Source organism: Anneissia japonica, unplaced genomic scaffold (genome assembly GCF_011630105.1).
Source record: "Anneissia japonica isolate Jap-2015-1 unplaced genomic scaffold, ASM1163010v1 scaffold288241_len153310_cov167, whole genome shotgun sequence".
Lineage (NCBI taxonomy): Eukaryota > Metazoa > Echinodermata > Crinoidea > Comatulida > Comatulidae > Anneissia > Anneissia japonica.
In genome coordinates, this window is record NW_022731111.1 from 44,896 (window position 1) to 66,316 (window position 21,421).

At 31.9% G+C, this 21,421-nt stretch overlaps 1 protein-coding gene across 6 annotated transcripts in view; it reads right to left on the reverse strand.

Moving 5' to 3' along the window:
• The window catches only part of LOC117115204, a 33,804-nt gene extending 12,898 nt beyond the window's left edge, over positions 1-20,906 (reverse strand). For 2 of the 6 annotated variants that reach the window (XM_033258908.1, XM_033258903.1), the window contains exons 1-4: positions 19,233-19,708; positions 17,997-18,099; positions 17,501-17,660; positions 6,141-6,327 (exon numbers count right to left, since the gene is read on the reverse strand). In XM_033258908.1, coding sequence (XP_033114799.1) covers positions 6,141-6,327; positions 17,501-17,592 — 279 coding nt within the window. In that variant the 5' untranslated portion in view covers positions 17,593-17,660; positions 17,997-18,099; positions 19,233-19,708. Of the gene's footprint in view, positions 1-6,140; positions 6,328-17,500; positions 17,661-17,996; positions 18,100-19,232; positions 19,709-20,335 lie in introns of those variants that run through there. The other 4 variants (XM_033258905.1, XM_033258906.1, XM_033258904.1 and 1 more) reach the window with 4 other exon arrangements.
• Between the last annotated feature and the right edge of the window lie 515 nt (positions 20,907-21,421).

Here is a 21,421-nt window from a genome sequence, read left to right on the forward strand (position 1 = left end):
GTATTTTGACTGAATTACTAATTATAATATCACTAGTACATTAGTTCTTAATTTTATATCATTAACGTGGGTTTTAACAGCCCGCTAATATAGATAAATGATTTAAATGCTAGGCCTAAATATTACTGATCTACGGTGTCACGAATGGTCGCTCTCTCGCCTTGCTCAACAAGCGAACTCCGCGAGTCGTATCACTGCACTGCGACCATTCTTGCTAGATTGGGCCTAGTTATTGGTGGTTTTAAGTAAGTCGAGTATGCCTAGCTAATTAGGCCTAGGCTAGATAGATGTATGATGGATGAAGATGTAATTTATAATATTAATTGTTTTTGCAGATGATGATGTTTTCAAAAGTTTAAAGATCGAGTTTGGGAAAGGCAGAGGGAGGCCAGTTACAGGAGGCTTGCATAGTAAACCTGTACAAAACAAGTTTCTTAAATAAACAATCGATTTAAGTCGTCAGATTGTAAATAAATTTATTCCTGGAGATGAACAAATAAAGTTTGAAATATAGAATCACGATGGCTTACATCACTTTCTTCAGAGTTTGTATCATAAATTCATACTGTCTTCTGAATATACTGTAATATATATATTCACTATTAATTTAACAGTATATATTGTCGATGATCAGTAATGATAGTGGTGGTGATTTTCTTCTTTATTGCACTGTACATACCAAAATAAAGTTGATTATTGATCAATTCAAATAAATGTTGAAAGGTATGATAACAACTTTGACTCATGTTTCAATTCTGTGTAGTATTGAGTTGAACAACACATGCATTCTTTTCACTTGATGATTCTATCTCCTCTGATGATGCAGTTTGGCCTGGCTAATGATTCTTTCTCCTGTGATGGATATGACATATTTCAAGCAAAATTGAAAATTATGCCTGTTTATTTTCTAATTTTGAACCAATTTTAATGTAGCTTGATTTGACTGATTTAATTTATGTGAGTCTTTAAATAGTAAAACATTAACAAAAAATAACATAAATGACAAAAGGTTACAACATATACAATTTTTACACCATTTTTGTTACTTTTCAAACATTGCCGATTTTGCATTTTAAAATATTTTGGCGATAATTTTATTTTAGGGGTTTATCTTATTTAATTTAAGTATGTTATAATACATTTGACCCTGGCCATATATATATACCATTCTTTGTAATGCAAAAAAAAGTAAGTGGATTGATGCAGTGGTTAAGAAGATATAGGCCATTGAAAAAGTGCCGATTTTGCACATTTTTGAGACATTTGCGAAAAATTGCCAAAAAATGCAGAGGGACCATACTCGTGGGCCGTTATTTAAAAAACCACATGGCAGAGTGTCCCCAAAAAAAATAGACACATAAAACCCTATGTGATCTACCAGATTGGTGAAAATTAGATGTTTTCTATGATTATTTTTGAAGTTATGGCCCTCCAAAAAAACCGTTTTTTAACCGTTTGACCCCCATTTTTGGCAACTTTGATGGGCCATAACTTTTGAACGGTATGTTGGATTTCATTATTTAAACTGGAAAGTGATCAGTGCAGTAAGTTCTGCATATTAAATGAAGAGAGAATTCACAATAATGAATTTGAAATTTCTCATTGGGATACCTATTAAGAGAGTATTAATTGTTGTAGCCTAGATTGTAGGCTTATTCATTACATCTGCCGTGCCTGACCATTGTAAATGAAATATCTCTTGCTCACTCTAGATCACTAACAAAACAAACAAACAAAACAACAAAATGTATACCCCATCGCAAAATGGACGGTTCTAAAAATCACCCACTGCTAAAAAAATAAAATATTATTAACAAACACAGCTGCTCTAATTTACATTAACTATCATCAGATTTTGGGTAAAAATTTATTGTAAAATAATAATATTAAAATAATAATTTTTGATTCTGACATTTATATACTTTCTCAAATTTGACCTATATAATTGGAGCCCTTTTTGAGACACTTGCGAAAAATAGGTAAAAATTAACATGCAACCATACTTAAGGGCACATATTTCCAAAACAACAATAAGGAATGACCCCGAAAAAAATATAAACATACAACTAACATCAAGAGAATATGTAAAAATTAGAAATTTTCTATGTTAGTTTAGAAGTTATGGCCCTCTAAAAATACTGAAAATTTGAATCCAGAAAAAACAACTCTTTTTTAAACACCCCCCCCCCCTTTTTTTTTTCACCCTTTTTAAGGAGCTGTAACTTTTGAAGGTTGTGGGAGATTTTCATAATTTAAACTGCAAAATGATCAGTGCAATAAGTTTGTAGATGCGATATAAAAAAAAACCAAGCAATAAATTAGATTTTTTTAAATTGTGATCCTACTTTTACCATAGATCTTGTACCTACAAATTTTTTTATGTGTAGCAAACGAAATCAATAAGCAGTTGCTCAGTTTCTCTAATCTACAACAACCTCTAGTAAAACGGACCTCCCAAAATATTTACCAAGCCCTGTGCCCTCACCCCCCATGTCCAGCATTGGGTGATTTATAAGAACAAAAGCAAACATTCTAGTTTAAAGCAGATGGCCCCAATGGACTGCCCCCAAGACTATTAAAAAAAGTATGAGCTAAGCCAACCAGTGACAAATATTATTAATGATGTATTGTCCCTTGCTAATGTCAAAAAATCATAAAAAATAATTATGAAATAAACTTGATCACATCCAATAGCATACAAATGATTATGTGCATAAAAATTATTGAATTTAAAAAATGTGTATCCTGATTTTAAATAAAAAATAATAGTACACTTCCAGTGACTGGAAACTAATGAGTAGACATTTTTTAAATACACTAATTTCTATGTTCAAGTTAAAAAATGGGTAAGTTAATTTCAAAAAAATATTTTTATGATCTGTTTGGTATTTAGCATGGAGCACTACATTTTTAATGCTTCCCTCATCCAGAGTAAGGTTCCTACACAATGGAAAGAAGCTAATGTGATTCCTGTGCCTTAAGATATTCCCACCATCAATAGGTAATTTATGGCTAATTTCATTGATGCCCTGCAAACATAGCAGAAGGCCATGTGTGCAAATGGATAACTGAGGCAATCAATAACAAAATAGATTCCAGACAATTTGTTAACCGCAAAGGATTGTCCACGACCCACTCTCTGATTGATGTACAGTATATCATCACCATCTAGTGTAGGGTGCAGAGAAACCAAAAAATGAGACAGATTTTACTAATAATAAAAATAATTGTTGACTTATATAGCGCATATTGTAGAGACCTCTATGTGCTTCTTACCCCCGGATCACTGGATCATATGAAACACACACTCAGGTCCTATGGGGGAATTTCATAATGTTGTAGCTGTATTCAGCGCAAGCTGTGTTTGAACCTACCAACTGATGGTTAGAATTGTACATTTCCAACCATCAGTTGGAATTAGTCCAAAAAGCTAAGTTATTGGGTGTCATTTTACAAAATGATTTAAAGTGGCAATGCCAGGTAGATAATATGTGTACTAAATAAAGTCAATCACAAAATGTTCATAATATGTAAGTTAAAAGAGGCAGGGTTTTCCCAAAATGAATTAGTCTGTATTTACAAAGGGTATGTTAGACCTGTTTTAGAGTATGCTGCACTTTGTGACATGCGGTTCTCACTCAGGGACAAGTGAACAAGGAGAATTCATGCCATAAGATCATTCTAGGCTTTGAATATACTTCATACACAGAGTCTCTTGCAAATTTAGATCTTCAGCCTCTTCACATTAGAAGATGGAATAGTAAGGAATTTGCCTCAAAGACATACGTTTCATGTAGATTTCCCACCCTGCCCCTGAACTCAGAACCTGCATGACACTAAGGAATCATCAGCTAATTAAAAATTATACATGTAAAACTACAAGATTTCAAAATAGCTCCATCCCCTTTATGACTGGTCTACTAAATAATCTCAAATAAACTATTACCGTAGTTCCCCAGGTATAGTCCCACTTCGGGTATAATCCCACCCCCACTTTACACCCAAATCTGCGTACAGGCATTTTTACAAAATCCCGATGTATAATTTAGGTGAGTAGGTCTAGGTCTAGGTCGGCAAATTTTACAAATGCTCACAAAATATAATTAATATAATTTTGCAGACCTAAAACTCTTCCAATTGATTAGACCAGACATTTGTCGCCGTAAAATTGAATACAAAATCCAATTCTTATAAATTCTATGTTTACTGTCGCTAAAATATACAAGCTCACTAACTGCGGCTAAAAATAGGCCCTCACCGCGGTCTGTCACTAAAGAGTTACGCCCAGTAGGATGATCAGATCTTTAACTCACAATGTGAAGACTCAAGTGTTCCACAGTTGCAGCTAAAAATAGACAACACCACACGGTTCATCCCTAAAGAGACCCGACCATTGGGCTGATCAGATTAATTCAGAGCATAAAGACATGTTCTACACAGAGACTCTAACTGCTAAAATAACTTGTTACATCATGAATTACAAGTGGGCAGTCTTCCATGCAATGGGGGATTGGTTGGATTGGTTGTTGCTGGGTAAAAAATAACCTACGTCATCAAGAAAGCCAAAATATGGCCTCTCTAGCTAGGCGCTTTAGGCCTAAACAGTACTCCTTTGATATTCAAATAAACTCACTAGAATATAGTTTTGTATAGGCCATTGAATCTTAGGGCAGTTGTTCATAAAGCTTCTGCCACCTCGCAAAACGATCGTCATTTTCATTTTGTTCATGCACACAGGAATCCCCGGGTATAATCCCACCTCCTCCCCACCCAAAAAATCGGGCCAATTTTGCGTTCATGGGGGGTGGGATAAAACCCGGAAAACTACGGTATAGGTTGGCCTACACATGACGAAAACATCTCATCTAAAGCGAAAGTGAAATAGAATAACTCGGGTTTAAGCACATCCTTTTCAATGTTTACATTAGATAAGAGCTAACCTTGATTATCAGGATTAAGGAGCCTCCTGGGGAGCATTCCTAAACAGATTACTAAGCAGTCCTGTCTTACAATATAAAAATAAGTAATTGTTACTGATTTATATATGTTAACCTATTTAATGTAAACCCTGTACAATGTTTTTAGCAGTTCGAATCACGAAAAACGGACCAGTATAAGTGAAAATATTTAACTCTTACGCTCCCGATTTTGTTGTGCAGGTAGAAATGCGAATAGCCTCTCTATACAGCCAGTGCCATATTTGCATAATGTGAATTGGTGAAGCTCTTAAAAAAAAACCAACCATAGTGTGGCTACAATAACACTAGTCCAAAGAGTTGTTTACTGTTAGGAAAGCCAGTGAATTTGTGCTCATTTCGATGTAAAATTTTAGCTGGGGTTGGGTAAGTTTGAGTATTTGCAAGTTGAAAATTTTAATGTTTTGAAATGCTGAGAAACTGTACCCCTTTGTAGTTGTTACAGATAATAAAGATACTTATAATTTGCCATAGAAAACGATGTGGTGGCTTAGCTTGGCCTAGCCTAGGCCTACTCTAGGATTTGAAGAATTAGGCCTGCCTAGGCCTAGCTAGCCTGTGATGGTATGCTGAAAAAAATTGACGTAGGCCTAGGCCTCAAATTCATTATTTTAAATTTTCCTCAGCAAGCAATGTGTTTTGATGTGAAGTGAGTAATGATGTGAAATATAAATAAGAAATTACGAAAAATATTATAGGTCCAACCCTTTCATGTGAGTGAATGAAACAACTTTACAGCAAACTATGCAAGTCCTTTGATACATGCATCACTGATTTTCACACATTGGCAGCACCCTGCTGTTTAATGTTTATTTTAACCTTGATAGTAGATGGTGTGAAAAAACCAAAAGGATGTGGACAGTTTAGATGGAGTGTTCACCTAATGAGCAATCTGGAAACAGCACTGCAGTACAACTGTCTGCCCTGGTTCCTCTTTGTAGTCACTTTTGCCTGTTGCATCCTCTTTCAACTTTATTTTGTTCTAGCTCATCCTTGAATTGTGGTATTTTATGTTCTTTTTGTTTCGACGATTTTAATTGTAAATACATATGCAATTCAGCTCTGGCTGCCATGTATGTTTTTGTTGGTTGAATAAGTATAGGCCTACCGAAATATATATACCAACAGTATGAATAATAACAGAAATATATCAAATAAACTTACCCTCCATGGAGCAAACTGATTTCCATAGTCATACCTAATTTCCTCACCAACAGATATTTGTTTTTTGGCATAGAGGCATAAGTAAGGAAGGCCATTAATAAGTATCTTCTTAACATAGCTATTTTGCAGTGGTCCTACAGCATCATTTGCAAATCTTCCAAGGGATGTTGATTCAGATGCATCAATGCTGTACATAATTTTAAAAAGGTGAATATATTTTAGTTGCAAATTTTTAACAAAATTAAAAACAATAAAAATAAAAATACAATATTCAACTTCTTTTTCTACCCTCAACTGCTTACAGAATGTGGGTAACTACGGTAATTCATATGAAGACAGTTTTGTCCCAATTGCATTCCTATACTATATAATAGCAAAATTTGTTTGTTTTAATATTTGATCATCCTTAAAAATATGACAGAAAAAAAAAATCAAACAACCATTTAATAGTATGAAACAAGGAAATAGCCTCTGTACAGTTAAGTTATAGAGTTTGTTTGGTAGATGTTTTACAGTTTTCTTAGAAAGAGATCGGTGATTTTCAGTGAATTTGGTAAACTTCACCTATAATAAAACAATATATCTTTCAACTTGGTGGTACAGTATTAGGATCATCATTAACCTACTGTACACTTATTTTTCAACAGTAGAGGTAAAAAAATAATTCCACACATATAAATATCCATTTTTTTAAAGATGAGTACAGCAAATTCAAAACTTTTATCTGAATAGCAGTATAAGCAAAATGTTAAATTGTAAAATGCAATGAGCTTGCAAATAGTTGAGGAATGTTACTTGCTATCCAACAACATGAGCTATAAGTGGCTTATTTGAATGTACATTTTGGCATAATGATATATAAACACAAGATAATTAGGGAATTCTGACTTTAAAAACCAAGAAAAATGTTTTCCCAAACCCACATATTTGTCTGTAATGATAATACCCCAATTTCTCTCATTTCAATTTAAATTGGTTTTAATTTAAAGCCTATAATTAAGCAATTCACAGAAGATCATTTTAGGCTTTAATGCACTGATGGTTTATGGGTGTATACAATTTTTCATAAATTTGTAGTGCAGTCATATGCATTACCGCTTATCAAAAATAATTATATGGAGATTCCCATGGTTTCTCCTTACCATTTCAGTATGTACAGTATTCAAAATTCCTTCTAAAACTTTGTATTACTAAATGAAGAAGTTTCCCCAAGTAATATGATAAAATATCCTAAACATATTTAACCTATCCATGTTTCCCTCTAAAGACATAATACTGCTATAAGAAGAATTATTTTACTCAATTTGTGTGATAAAATCTCCTCTTTGTATAAATATCTCATATAGTATTCTTTTATTTCCCTTCATGGACATTACAGCATTAATATAGGGATAAGCACTTTATACAAATAATGTGGTAAAATATCCTTTAACTTCTATATCATTTTATTTCCATCTAAAGACACTATATTACTATATGAATGTGCTTTTAGTCAATTAATGAAATGTGATAAAATATCACACAATACAATATCTCACACTGTAGTACTGTATTCTCTTAAATATTTCCCTCTAAAGATTACATTACTATCAGAAGAAAATTTTCCCCAAGTAATGTGATAACATATCCTTTTTGTATTTTCTTTCATTTAGTAAATTCAAATATTTCCCTTTTAAGACATTATATTATACTATACAAAGTAAACTTCCCAAGTAATGTGATAACACCCTTTTTGTATTTTATCTCATTTTGTAAATTCTTATATTTCACGTTTAAAACATTATGCTACTATCAGAAGAAAACTTTCCCCAAGTGTGACAACATCCGTTTTGTAATACAGTATCTCGTAGTAAATTCTTGCATTTCCCTTTTCAGACATTATACTAAATTATAAGATGAGAACTTCTCCAAGTAATTTGATATTACATCCTTTTCATATTATATCTCATTTAGTAAATTCTTATATTTCCCCTTATGACATTATAATACTATAAGAAGAAAACTTTCCCCAAGTATTTTATTTCCCTTTATGACATATTACTATAAGAAGAAAACATTCCCAAAGTAATGTGACAACATATCCTTTACGTGTATTGTATCTCAGGCCTCAAATTTGGGGATTTTATAGGCAAGGCCAAATGGCCTCTGGTATGACATGATTTTGATAAGGCCAAATGGAAAGGACCAAGGCCAAAATTTCAAATATAAAAGGGCACCAAGGCAAAGTTTGATTTGGCGCTAATGCACTTTCGCACTTAACTTTTAATTCTTAATATTTTTACCTCAATGTTCTTCTCAATGAGCACCAACATGTCTGACAAACCCAAAATTTGAGTTGCCAATTCCACGTCGTTTAGAAATTACGGCCATTTGAAATTTTAGGGTCATACACCTTTTTAGCTCTCAATTATGACATATATGTAAAGTTCCATTTTCAATTAGAACAAATATAATTAACTGAAAATTTATATTTTTTTTGGTGTACCGGACACCGTTATGAAAATATTGCTTCGTAAATACCCTATAACTTATTTGGTTGCGTAATTTTTCTTCCATTTTTAGACCCCATTAAAATACCAAAATCAGTTATTCGGATCCGGATTTTTCACTTATTATTTTAGGGGGTAAAATACATAAAAATCCCTTGTTTTCATGGTGACCTTTGACCCTGTGGGCAAGTACGCTTGTTGTTAAAACTTGCACCATTAATTAATTTATATATGATAATCAGATGTTCCAAATATCAGTTTGGTGTCTTTATTCCTTCATGTTTAAAAAGCGATTTGAAAAGGGGTATATTTTTCAAATGTGTGACAATATCAGTGTGTAAATGTGACAAAATTAATTCTTGAATAACGATAATATTTAAAAATAATCTGCCTAGACCCTTGAAACTTACAATTCTAAAACAACTTTATGTGCTTATTTCAGGCATGCATTTAGTTAAGGGATATAGTGTTTAATTAGTAATATACTGTCCCCAAAAAATGGCCCAAGTGCAAGAATTGTGCAATAAAATTGTGTTACTATTGATTTCAAATGAGCATGTTATTATCCATGTACTGTCTAGACAGCCATGAAACCCTTTTCTAGGACAACTTTTTGTGCTAATTTCAGTTATGCAATCTGTTAAAGGGATAAATTGTTTATCAGTCAACATGTTAAAAGGGAAATATTCATATTTATTAAATGAGATAAAATACAGAAAGGACATGTTATGACATTACTTTGGGAAAGTTTTCCTCTAAAGCCCCTTTCAGACAGAAAATACCGCAATAATACCCTAATCACGCCACCGTTATTGCCGTTATCACAAAGCTAGTTAAAATCTGGTAATAATACCGTATCCTGTCTGAAAGGGTTCTCTCGGAAAGGAGTATTTGATGTCTGTGGCGCTTGTGCTTGTTAACAGGGCGCAAGTTTTTGTTTACTCCATTAATCCAATATGACAGGAGATGAAGTCATAAAACTGCTGCTTTGCAAATGTTTTTTAACGCTTGCTATGTTTGCAATACATATAAATTGAGAGACAGAAGGTTTTTAATGCGTTTCGTTCAAGTGAAGAAAGAATTTAGGAAACGTTTAAGGCGAGGCTGGCTTGAATTTCGAGCAGCTAGGTGCAGGCAATTTTCACCTCTAAAGAACCGTCAGCTAGCGATTTCATTGGTTTTGTTAGCTGCAGCAGCGATTGATGACTGCTTGTGTGACCGTCTGATTTTTTATGTCTCAGTGCGTATGGAAGATCTAACATAGAACGCCAGCGTTAGGGAAATACAGTATTAATATCATTTTGTAGGTCTGTCTGAAAGGGGTATTATAGTAATGTAGTCTTAGAGGAAAATATTTAAAGAATACAAACTTTTATACAAAAAGGACATTATATCACATTACTGAGTAAAGTACATTTTTCCTGTAGCCGTATGTCTTTAGATGGAAACATAAAAATACTATGTTGAAGTTTAATATGATGTTAAGATTATTTTGAGAAAGTACTTATCCCATTGTAATGTCCATAAAGGGAAGCATACAATAATATTATTTGAACAGAATATAGAAAACAAAGATGATAGATAATATGTGTTGGGGAAAGTACTTTGTACACCATTAATTAAGGTCAATTTAATTTTAGTTTATTAATTTTACATTTTTAGTGAAACAATTTTCTTCTTATATAATAGACATGACATAGACATCACTTTATTAATCTAAATCCTTGGAAATTACATCGCTCTTTCAATAAATTAAGCAGGAAAAGTAATTCAATGCAATAAATAATAACTATCTTACATATCTACTATTAAACAGGTAAATGCCCCTTGCAATGAATGAGTTAAATAACAATATTCTGTAAAGAAATTTAATGAAATAATAATATTGCAATAATCTGTTGATCATTGGAATATTTGAGAACCTTTTATATCCATTTTATATTGTATTAAAATCACTCTCTCTGTATTTTGGCTTTTGAGACAATTTCCCAGGTTTGATTTCTACTAGTATATGGAAAATTATGATGGGTATTTTTCTCATTATAATACAATGTCCTTAGAAAAAAATAAATATGAATATTCAATAGAGATATTATTCATAATATTTAATATTTTTGTCACATTATTTGTAGCAATTAATTATATTCTAATTTGTATCATGAAAAATAATAATAAATGATATGGAAAAACCAGGTCATTAGGAATTAAACATTCTCCTAGAGTAATACAATGTCCTTAAAGTGAAGTATGAATACTAGGTGGAAAGATTATTATATTAGTTACTGTTAAAAGTACTTTTAAAAGTACTAAAATTTGAAGTAAAATTATTTTTAGTAATTTAAAAAAAAATTAATTTCAAAATAACATTGAATTTTCTGTTGACTTAACCTGCTGCGAGTTCCTAATTCATGGGAAATTACATGCGAGTGGGTATTTAAAATGGAATACTATAGATGTACATTGTCCTTAGATGGAAATATAAGAATACAATGAGATATTGTACAAAAAGGGAAAAAAAAGTTTTCTCCTTATATTAATATAATGTCTTAAAAGAGAAATGTAAGAATTTACTAAATGAGATATAATACGAAAAGGATATGTTAGCAAATTTCTTGGTGGAAGTTTTCTTTGTATAGTAATATAATGTATTAAAAGGGAAATATAAGAATTTACTAAATGTGATATAAATAATACAAAAAGGATGTTAGCACAATACTTGGGAAAGTTTAGTAATATAATGTCTTAAAAGGGAAATATAAGAATTTACTAAATGTGATATAATACAAAAAGGATGTTAGCACAATACTTGGGGAAAGTTTTCACCTTATAGTAATATAATGTCTTAAAAGGGAAAAATAAGAATTTACTAAATGTGATATAATAACACGTTATATCGTCATTGCGGACTTATAAAATTCGCATACGCTATAAAAATAAAAGAAAATGCATGCTTTTTAAGTCTGTACTGAGCCCAAAAAGTTCGCAATGAAAATATAACGTGTTTAATACAAAAAGGATGTTAGCACAATACTTGGGGAAAGTTTTCACCTTATAGTAATATAATGTCTTAAAAGGGAAAAATAAGAATTTACTAAATGAGATATAATACAAAAAGGATGTTAGCACAATACTTGGGGAAAGTTTTCACCTTATAGTATTGTAATGGCTTAAAAGGGAAATATAAGAATTTACTAAATGTGATATAATACAAAAAGGATGTTAGCACAATTATACTTGGGGAAAGTTTTCACCTTATAGTAATATAATGTCTTAAAAGGGAAAAATAAGGATTTACTAAATGAGATATAATAAAAAAGGATGTTAGCACAATACTTGGGGAAAGTTTTCACCTTATAGTAATATAATGTCTTAAAAGGGAAAAATAAGAATTTACTAAATGTGATATAACAACACGTTATATCGTCATTGCGGACTTATAAAATTCGCATACGCTATAAAAATAAAAGAAAATGCATGCTTTTTAAGTCTGTACTGAGCCCAAAAAGTTCGCAATGAAAATATAACGTGTTTAATACAAAAAGGATGTTAGCACAATACTTGGGGAAAGTTTTCACCTTATAGTAATATAATGTCTTAAAAGGGAAAAATAAGAATTTACTAAATGTGATAATACAAAAAGGATATTAGCACAATACTTGGGGAAAGTTTTCACCTTATAGTAATATAATGTCTTAAAAGGGAAAAATAAGAATTTACGAAATGTGATAATACAAAAAGGATGTTAGCACAATACTTGGGGAAAGTTTTCACCTTATAGTAATATAATGTCTTAAAAGGGAAAAATAAGAATTTACTAAATGAGATATAATACAAAAAGGATGTTAGCACAATACTTGGGGAAAGTTTTCACCTTATAGTAATGTAATGGCTTAAAAGGGAAATATAAGAATTTACTAAATGTGATATAATACAAAAAGGATGTTAGCACAATTATACTTGGGGAAAGTTTTCACCTTATAGTAATATAATGTCTTAAAAGGGAAAAATAAGGATTTACTAAATGAGATATAATACAAAAAGGATGTTAGCACAATACTTGGGGAAAGTTTTCACCTCATAGTAATATAATGTCTTAAAAGTGAAATATATATAAGAATTTACTAAATGAGATATGATATGAAAAGGATGTTATCATATTACTTGGGGAGGTTTTCATCTTATAATTTAATATAATGTCTGAAAAGGGAAATGTAAGAATTTACTATGAGATATAGTTTTAAAAAAAAAGGATGTTGTCACATTACTTGGGGAAAGTTTTCTTCTGATAGTAGCATAATATTTTAAATAGAAAATATAAGAATTGAACTAAATGAGATGTAATACAAAGAGGATATGTTAGCAAATTACTTGGGGAAAGTTTTCACCTTATAGTAATATAATGTCTTAAAAGGGAAATATAAGAATTTACTAAATGTGATATAATACAAAAAGGATGTTAGCACAATACTTGGGGAAAGTTTTCACCTTATAGTAATATAATGTCTTAAAAGGGAAAAATAAGAATTTACTAAATGAGATATAATACAAAAAGGATGTTAGCACAATACTTGGGGAAAGTTTTCACATTATAGTAATATAATGTCTTAAAAGGGAAAAATAAGAATTTACTAAATGAGATATAATACAAAAAGGATGTTAGCACAATACTTGGGGAAAGTTTTCACCTTATAGTAATATAATGTCTTAAAAGGGAAAAAGGGAAAAATAAGAATTTACTAAATGAGATATAATACAAAAAGGATGTTAGCACAATACTTGGGGAAAGTTTTCACCTTATAGTAATATAATGTCTTAAAAGGGAAATATAAGAATTTACAAAATGAGATATACTGTAATATAAGAAGGATGTTATCACATTACTTGGTGGAGATTTCATCTTATAATTTAATATAATGTCTGAAAGGTAAAAGTAATGATTTACTATGAGATACGGTATAATACAAAAAGGATTCAATTCAATTCAAATGTATTTGAGTATAATTCAACACATTACAAATAACAAAACAATGAACAATAAAAAGATAATGAGTAAAACATTTACAGCTCAGGATAACCCAAAAGAACCGAATCGGTCTATTTCCGTTGGGACCTTTGAATAAAAAAATACATAAAACTTGGTTAAAAACTAAAACAAACACTGAAAATTTATTACAACCTTTAAAATTACTAATAAAAGTAAAATAAAAGAAATAAAACCTATTAAACCTTAAAAGTATGCAAAAGTGAATGTGAAAAAACAGGTAAAAAAAAACATTAAAATTTATGTGAGCGATTCAACATTTTTTATTACATTGCCATCACATATGATAGTTAAGTCTGTTATTTTTCAGTTTCCTTTTTGTACCAAACAATATAGCTTCTGTTTTTCCTAAATGTAGCGACAATTTGTTTTCAATAAGCCAATCATGAGGTTCCATCCTCCTTTACCAAAATTTGCTTCTTGCAACCAGGGTGTAGTGTCCTTGAGCTAATTACAATCCATTTCTGATAATTTAGATTTAAAGTTGTCTATGTACTGTTGTAGTTTTTTAAAGATCTAATTTTGACCATTTTGTGTAAATTTATAGGTTCTGTTTATTTTACGTGTACAAAAAATTATATACTAAACCCTGTTTCTATTGTACTAAAATCGGAGATAGTAGGCATGTGGTTACAAATTATGTGATCAATTATGCTACTGGTTGTACAAGTAATTCTTGTTGGTTTGTCAATAATTTGTTTACATTTGAACATAGAAAAAATGATAATTATTTTTCTATCATTTTCATCATTTCTATCATTCGATCTGGTTAATTTAAGTAGTTAGAACATTTAAAGCCTCATTCCCGGCAAAATTTCACTAAAAACTGACTTTTTTTAGAAAATATGCATTTGCATTACTCTAATTATTATAAATCATGGAAAAATATTGGCATGAATTTTAGTTTTACGCAAAAGAATAAAAAAAATGAGAACTACAGCCTATTTCTCATAAAATATTACCAGTTTCTCGACGAATTTATCGTTACTAGACAAATTCAGAGGTTGTAGATCGCATCCACCGGAATACTCTCGCTTTTATGTATACTTTATACAGTCAATAAAGTGTGCCCTCGCTAATGAGATTAGTTTTTTTACTTCGCATCTTGCACAATGCGGTCGTTCGGTTAGGCTGAGATATGTTTGAGTGTCAAAATCTCAGTCAGAATCTGTTTTTTAACAAATTTGAAATAATTCCTGTGAAATATTATATTCATAAGTGTAAATACTAGCAACGGAAAATATCATGTCGGCCATTTTTATGTGTGATAACAGAACCTAACTCGAGGTAAGGCTAGGCCTAGCCTAGCAGCGTTGGATAGGCTAATGTTTTCGGCGCCTACGATATTTCTTCTCACGACCTATCGCAAAATCAACATGAAAAATTCATCCGCATTTATTTTTTGTGTGGAACACAAAAAATCAAATTTCAGTCTTATTTTACATTTTTTTCATTCTTAGGAATGTCTAAATTCAGTTAAACTGGCAATTCCGTATTATATTTATAAATCTTTATAACATTATACAAAAATTAGATTTTTCTTAAAAACTGAAATTTTGCCGGTAATTTAATTTACTACCTTATATTCATATTATTTTCTCATGATATTTTTAAAATGTTCAACTTTTGATAATTAAGTACTTCAAAGCTATAGGTAGGCTAGGCTAGCCTAGGTCCTAGGTCTTGTCTAGGCCTAAGTAGCCTAGCCCAGCCTAAGCAAGATTTATTTCCATTGGGGGTGAGTGACTTGAGACCTAAAGATTTAACAGATGCATTGGTTTGATTGATTTTTGGGCCCTTTGTTAAATACTAAAAAGCCAAAGTTATAACCAGGGAGATGTAAAACATGCTCATCTGTCCCTGTTATAACCAGAGTCGATTTTGCAGCATGGGTGATTTTTTTTTATTTATTTATTCAACAATATTTTGAGAGGTTATAGCTCAAACAGCAGTGCTACAGAAATTATGAAATTGCAAAACTTCAAATTTAATTGTCGCTAATAAATATTTTAAAACAAAATTTTTTCCTGTCGGTGGGCTAGTAAAATATTATGTGGGCTTGAAAATCTCTAGTAAACTAGCCCAGTGGGCTAGTTACCAAAAACAGTTAGGGCAAGCCCTGAGAACATACATTATCTAGGCCCTAGGCTAGGACTAGCATTGCTCTGTGTCACTCTGCTACGTATACTACCGCATAACAAAGAAAGCGACCCACACAGTGCTTTCTTAAATTTTACACACATTATTCAAATGTATTTTATGTACTGTATTAGACGATAACACAATATCATTGATTAAACTATTATTAAAAATCTAACCGTTTAAAGTTAAAGGGTATTTTGAATCTAATGTGGAATTACTGTTCAAAACTAAATATAGAGTTTATTTCACTTTTTTTTTAGTATAAATAAAAGTATTTTATCCACCTAATGTGATTTATAATCTTAAGCTCAGTACGATATTTTTAAGTTAATGAGAATTTTTTAAAAATAACATAAGTAAATTAATTTCTTTTCTCTAAATGTGATAAAATATTATTATTTTATTTCTTTACAGAATACAGTATTCTCATATTTCCCTCTAGGGGAATAATATTTCTATAAGGAGAAAACAATTTCACATGTAACTTCCAATGCAATTGTACATTATATAATATATATATCCCTTTATGGACATTACATTACTTCTTTATATATTATATTTAACTTCTACATAATCCTCATAAATATTACCATCTAATTATTATTATAAAAAGAATATGTAGCCCTGATATATATTTTTGTTTCAAACTTGTTCATAAAATTAATCTGTCTGGCCTAGCCTAATAATGCTGTAGGAAATTTTAGGATTATTGTTTCTTCTCCGATAATCGCACACTTATACCCGATTCACACGTACAAAAATCTTACCAATATGTAACAAAATGTAACCGTGTGATATCCTTGTAAAATCTCGGAACATCTCGGTAATCTTTACCAGCCTCGCTGAGGCTGGTAAAGCTTCTAAGATGTAGCATGGATGGATCTGCGCATGCGCAGGAATATCAACACAACAATCTACTGTGTTTCGCTGGGTTCTTCGAAGTTTCTTCCTACTGCAGACGATTCCAATCCACTAGAAACAGATAGGCCTAGTTTTTCTCAATGGATGAATTACCCTTGTTATCGATGTTAATTACTGTAGTAATGATAGAAGAACAAGATATACATAAATGAACGTCGGGATGGTGTTAGTACTATTACTCTGTATTATCAGGAGTCGACAGAAATGTCAGAAGCTAGGCCTAGTTTAGTAGTAGCTAGTAGTACAGCAGTTGTTAAGGGCATTGATTGCTTCGAATGTCTACTGGGATTGTGAGTTCAACAGTCTATCTGTGACAGGGGTTCTCAACTAGGCCTAGGCTAGGTAGGCCTATATCGCAGTAGGGAAAAAAATGATTCATTGTATAAACACTAAATAAATTTTACACGACCTTGGCATTACCTTACAAACGCGTGTGAATGCTTTATATCTTGGTAGGAATAACTCGGGAGATGGCTCGGTTACAATTTGTTGCCTTTTGTTGAATTTAACTTCACGTGTGAATCGGGTATAAGCCATAACATACTTAACTTCAAACATTACTTCTGAAATTGTGTGCTCTTTTCAAATAGGTACATTAAATACATGCAGTAAAGACATACAGACCTTTCAAACTGTTGCTCGAGATGTATTATTATTATAAGTGTTACTGGTGTCATACAAATTTTATTTCTGATTTGTATTGTATAAATTTTTTAAAATCATAATTAATGTCTTGAATTCTGAATACATTATTTTGGATGACTTACCAGTAGTTAACTTCATGATGTCTATAAAAATAGACATAATCTCGTTTTGGGGATTCCTCTGGTATTTCTTGATCACATTCTGATTGTGTCATTCTCCTTCCCCTGTACTCAATAATAAATTCTCCTTTGTCAAATTGTCTTTTTGCAAAGAGCCCATAACCTATAAAATGCAATTGGCAATCATAATACAAGGAACTTTTCAATTAAATTGTTGATACTGGCCTATTATATAGAAGAGTGTGTTAGTTGCATATAGAATATGTAAACAGCCACAAAATACCAATATGGTAACAAGCATGAACATTTAAAACTATATACTGTATATTTTTAATGCACACTTGGTAAATTTAAATAATTAGGCTGTCTAGTGTCAGGGATTTAGTCCCATACTGTACGTAAAATCAAAGTTCCACTGTATTTACTTAACCAAAGCATTAGTTTTTCTCTTTTTTTTGGTGTTAGTCATGATAAACTATGAATTTTTTGGATAACATACCAATGTAACTATTTATATGTTTCTTCTCCACCCATGGTGGGTCCTGACCCTTCCGTACCCAATATTCAGCTCTTATTTCAGTAGCAATTTGTCTACATGTCCTCTGAAATAGTTAGAAGTCTCTGTTAAAGTTGATGATAAAGATAAAAACTTGTGATTATGTTTTAAGACAAAAAGAGCAAAACAGTTAGTGTCAGTTGTCTACATGTGTAACTTTAGATGTCAAAAAGATTAGAGTGGGCCAAAATATAATTAATAAAAGGTTATAGGTTAAAGCTTTCCAAATTGGTAATTTAGAAATAAATTGCATGGTAATTTAGAACTAAATTGTATAGTAATTTTGAAAGAAAACAAGTTATTACTTTTTTATTGTGGATCACAACTGTTGTTAAAAACAAACCTAATTATCCTGATTACAGTAGAACAAAATATAACTTAAAAGTAAATAGTGTTATTTTTAAAATTTTCAGTTAATGTTAACAAACTGTACAGGAAACTTTTCAATTTCAAAAATCAAACTTCATAAAATGATTTACTGTGGATTACCATGATTCTAATAAAAATATATAAACCACGGTATAAACAATTGCTAAATCATTGATAAAATTCTCTGCCAGTTTCTATGCATAATGACAATATGAATTGAAGTAAAATTACAAACATCTGTGGAAACTATATTTAATAATCAACAGAACTTTAACATTTACACCTACAAATGAATATCGCCTTTTCATTGTACTTGTTCCTGCAAATATCGAAAATAAAGTGAAGAATATAGTCAAGCATCGCCTAAGGCTACTTAAGTATGTAAATAATGTTTTAGTATATATATTAGCACAGGTCTCACTTAAATTTAAGACCACTTTTGGGACCAAGGTTTTTGATGGTCATTATCAGCTTTTGTCTCTAATTTAAAATAATATAAATAAAAGGCATTTGTTAATTTGGGACCACAGAAAAGTAGTCTTCAATTGGAAGGGGTCTTTAATTTGAGAAGTCTTTAATTAGATGGAGACTTGTAGTTTAGTACAGTGTCTACAATAGTACGTTAGTTGGGTTTAAACTATTAATTTCTATGTTCTACCTTGTTATTTATATTTTGTTATGTACTTTTGTATAATCTGTATGGACGCACAACACGGGATGTGTGCCACTGATTTAAAGTTGGAGGAAAATTATACTAAAAGAAAGCACATGGGGATGATAATTTTGCTTAATTATTAAAGTACTGCATACCTTAAAATTGATGTGTGTAACTGACTTTTTTTTTACCTCCGAACAAATCAAAATCTATTAAAAAAATAACAATAACAGATCTGTTAAGAATTATTTTAGTCCAATACACTACAACTACAATAACTACAGCGAAGCTTACCTCAAATGGAACATTGAGTACCTTCAGATCCAGTCACACTCATATTTCACTCTATTGTTAATTTATCATGTTTTCACAGCCAATTATTTCTTTCCAATCTAGTCACTTGTCAATTGTAACTCGGGCCTACCTGCACCTAGCGGGGATTTAGCCGGAGATATAATTTATAAAACGGTTAAGTGCATGTGCATGTCCAGGCCAACAGTTTGATAGTCAAAAAACGGGAAAACCCTCCCCCCCCCACCAACCAAGGCCTTACGTCTGCCCCTAGGCCTAGGCCAGATGTAGCCTATGAATGTAGATATAGGCCTAGGCCTAGCTAGTCCTAGGCCCTATATTCAGGGGCGGATCCAGAAATGTCCAAAAGGGGGGCCGAAAGTTGGGCCGATTGAGACAACACTGTCGTAGGGGGTCCGGGGCATGGCCCCGCGAAATTTTTGTGTTCTAGACGCCCGAACATAACATTTGAGGCATTCTGGGCTATCATTTTTTTCTTTTTCTCTCTTTTTTTCTTCTTTTTTTCACCTCCCAAAAGGGGGGGGGGCCGGGGCCCCCCTAAATCCGCCCCTGATATTATCTTAAATTTAAGAAAACCGATAGGGTAAACCTAGTCTAGTGAGAGCCTGTATAGACTACTCAACTAGGCCTAGGCTAGCCTAGGCTGGTATTGCGCCGCCTCGGCACTTTCTAGCCCTCGTCTTTCCAGGCTTGAGGTCTAGACCTCCTAGCTAGACATGCTGGCCTAGGCCCACAAGCATCACATCAGCATACCCGAGACTCGTGTATACTGCTCTCGAATTACAATAGTAGTATTTTTATATTATATTAAGCCCTTCATTGTAGCATATATACCTCTTAATACTCTTATAGATGGCCTTTCATGAAGGTATGAATCCAAACTAGGCTACTCTTTCTTTATTATTATGCAATTTTGGGTGACTACAAACTCATTTTTTCCCCTTACCTTTACTATCCACCTAGGCGGCTTAGGCTGATTCCCTCAATGCACGTTTTCGTCGTCACATGCGAAATTCCTAAAACTTCGATGCGCATGCGCTCTTTGAAATTTATATGAAATAAACTAATTGCACAATTAGGGGTGTCATTTTTACATATTCAAGCAGTAAAATTTAATTATACAATCAAATAGCATCATATTTTGCAGTTAGATGTGTTAAATGATCAAAAACATTTATTAAAATAGGTAATACAAATATAATCCAGAATTAGTTAAATATCATTAAAAAAACAGTTTTCTCCCAACAACCCTTTTTTTAGGCAGTGGAGATATAAGGTACTAAATGTTCAAAAAGAAGTCTGCTCACCCCTGCTGGTCTGTTGATTGGTATAGCCTAATGAATATTATGTAAATCTTCTAAAGTTCATTGGATAGGAGTTATAGATTATGGAACATACAAGAACCCTGTGTAAAATGGCATTGAAACGTTAGAGGCAATGCTATATTTCACCGTATTGAACTTTTCACTCTACAGTTCATTTTTCTAGCATGATTCTTCCCTTTAATCCACTTCTAAGCTTATATATATATATATATATATATATACACTACTAACTCATAGGGTGAAAAATCCTTTGTTCATATTTCTCCATAACGTCGTTATAATTTCCCCTTAGCGACACTACTTTCGCCTTTATATATACATATATATATATATATATATATATATATATATATAAAACGTTGAAGCTTCAGATAGCTGAATTCGATAAACGACTAGCAACTAAGGTGGAGGAAGCTATAGACGATGTGACACAGTTGGAGGATAACATTGGTGAGGCATACGATTTTCGTTCCAAATTACTGCTCACGAAAATAAAAGCTGTGAAATTAGCAGAGCTTACACAAGCCACCTTATCCATAAATAACGAGGATGGTAGTGCTGCTGGGTCTAGCGCTGCAAATAATGATAATAATAATAATAATAATATTAACAGTGCCAGCGGATAATGGCGACTGGCCAGGAGAGTAATGATCAGTCTAAGCCTCAAGCAAGGTTGCTAAAGCTGGAAATAGCAAAGTTCTGCGGGG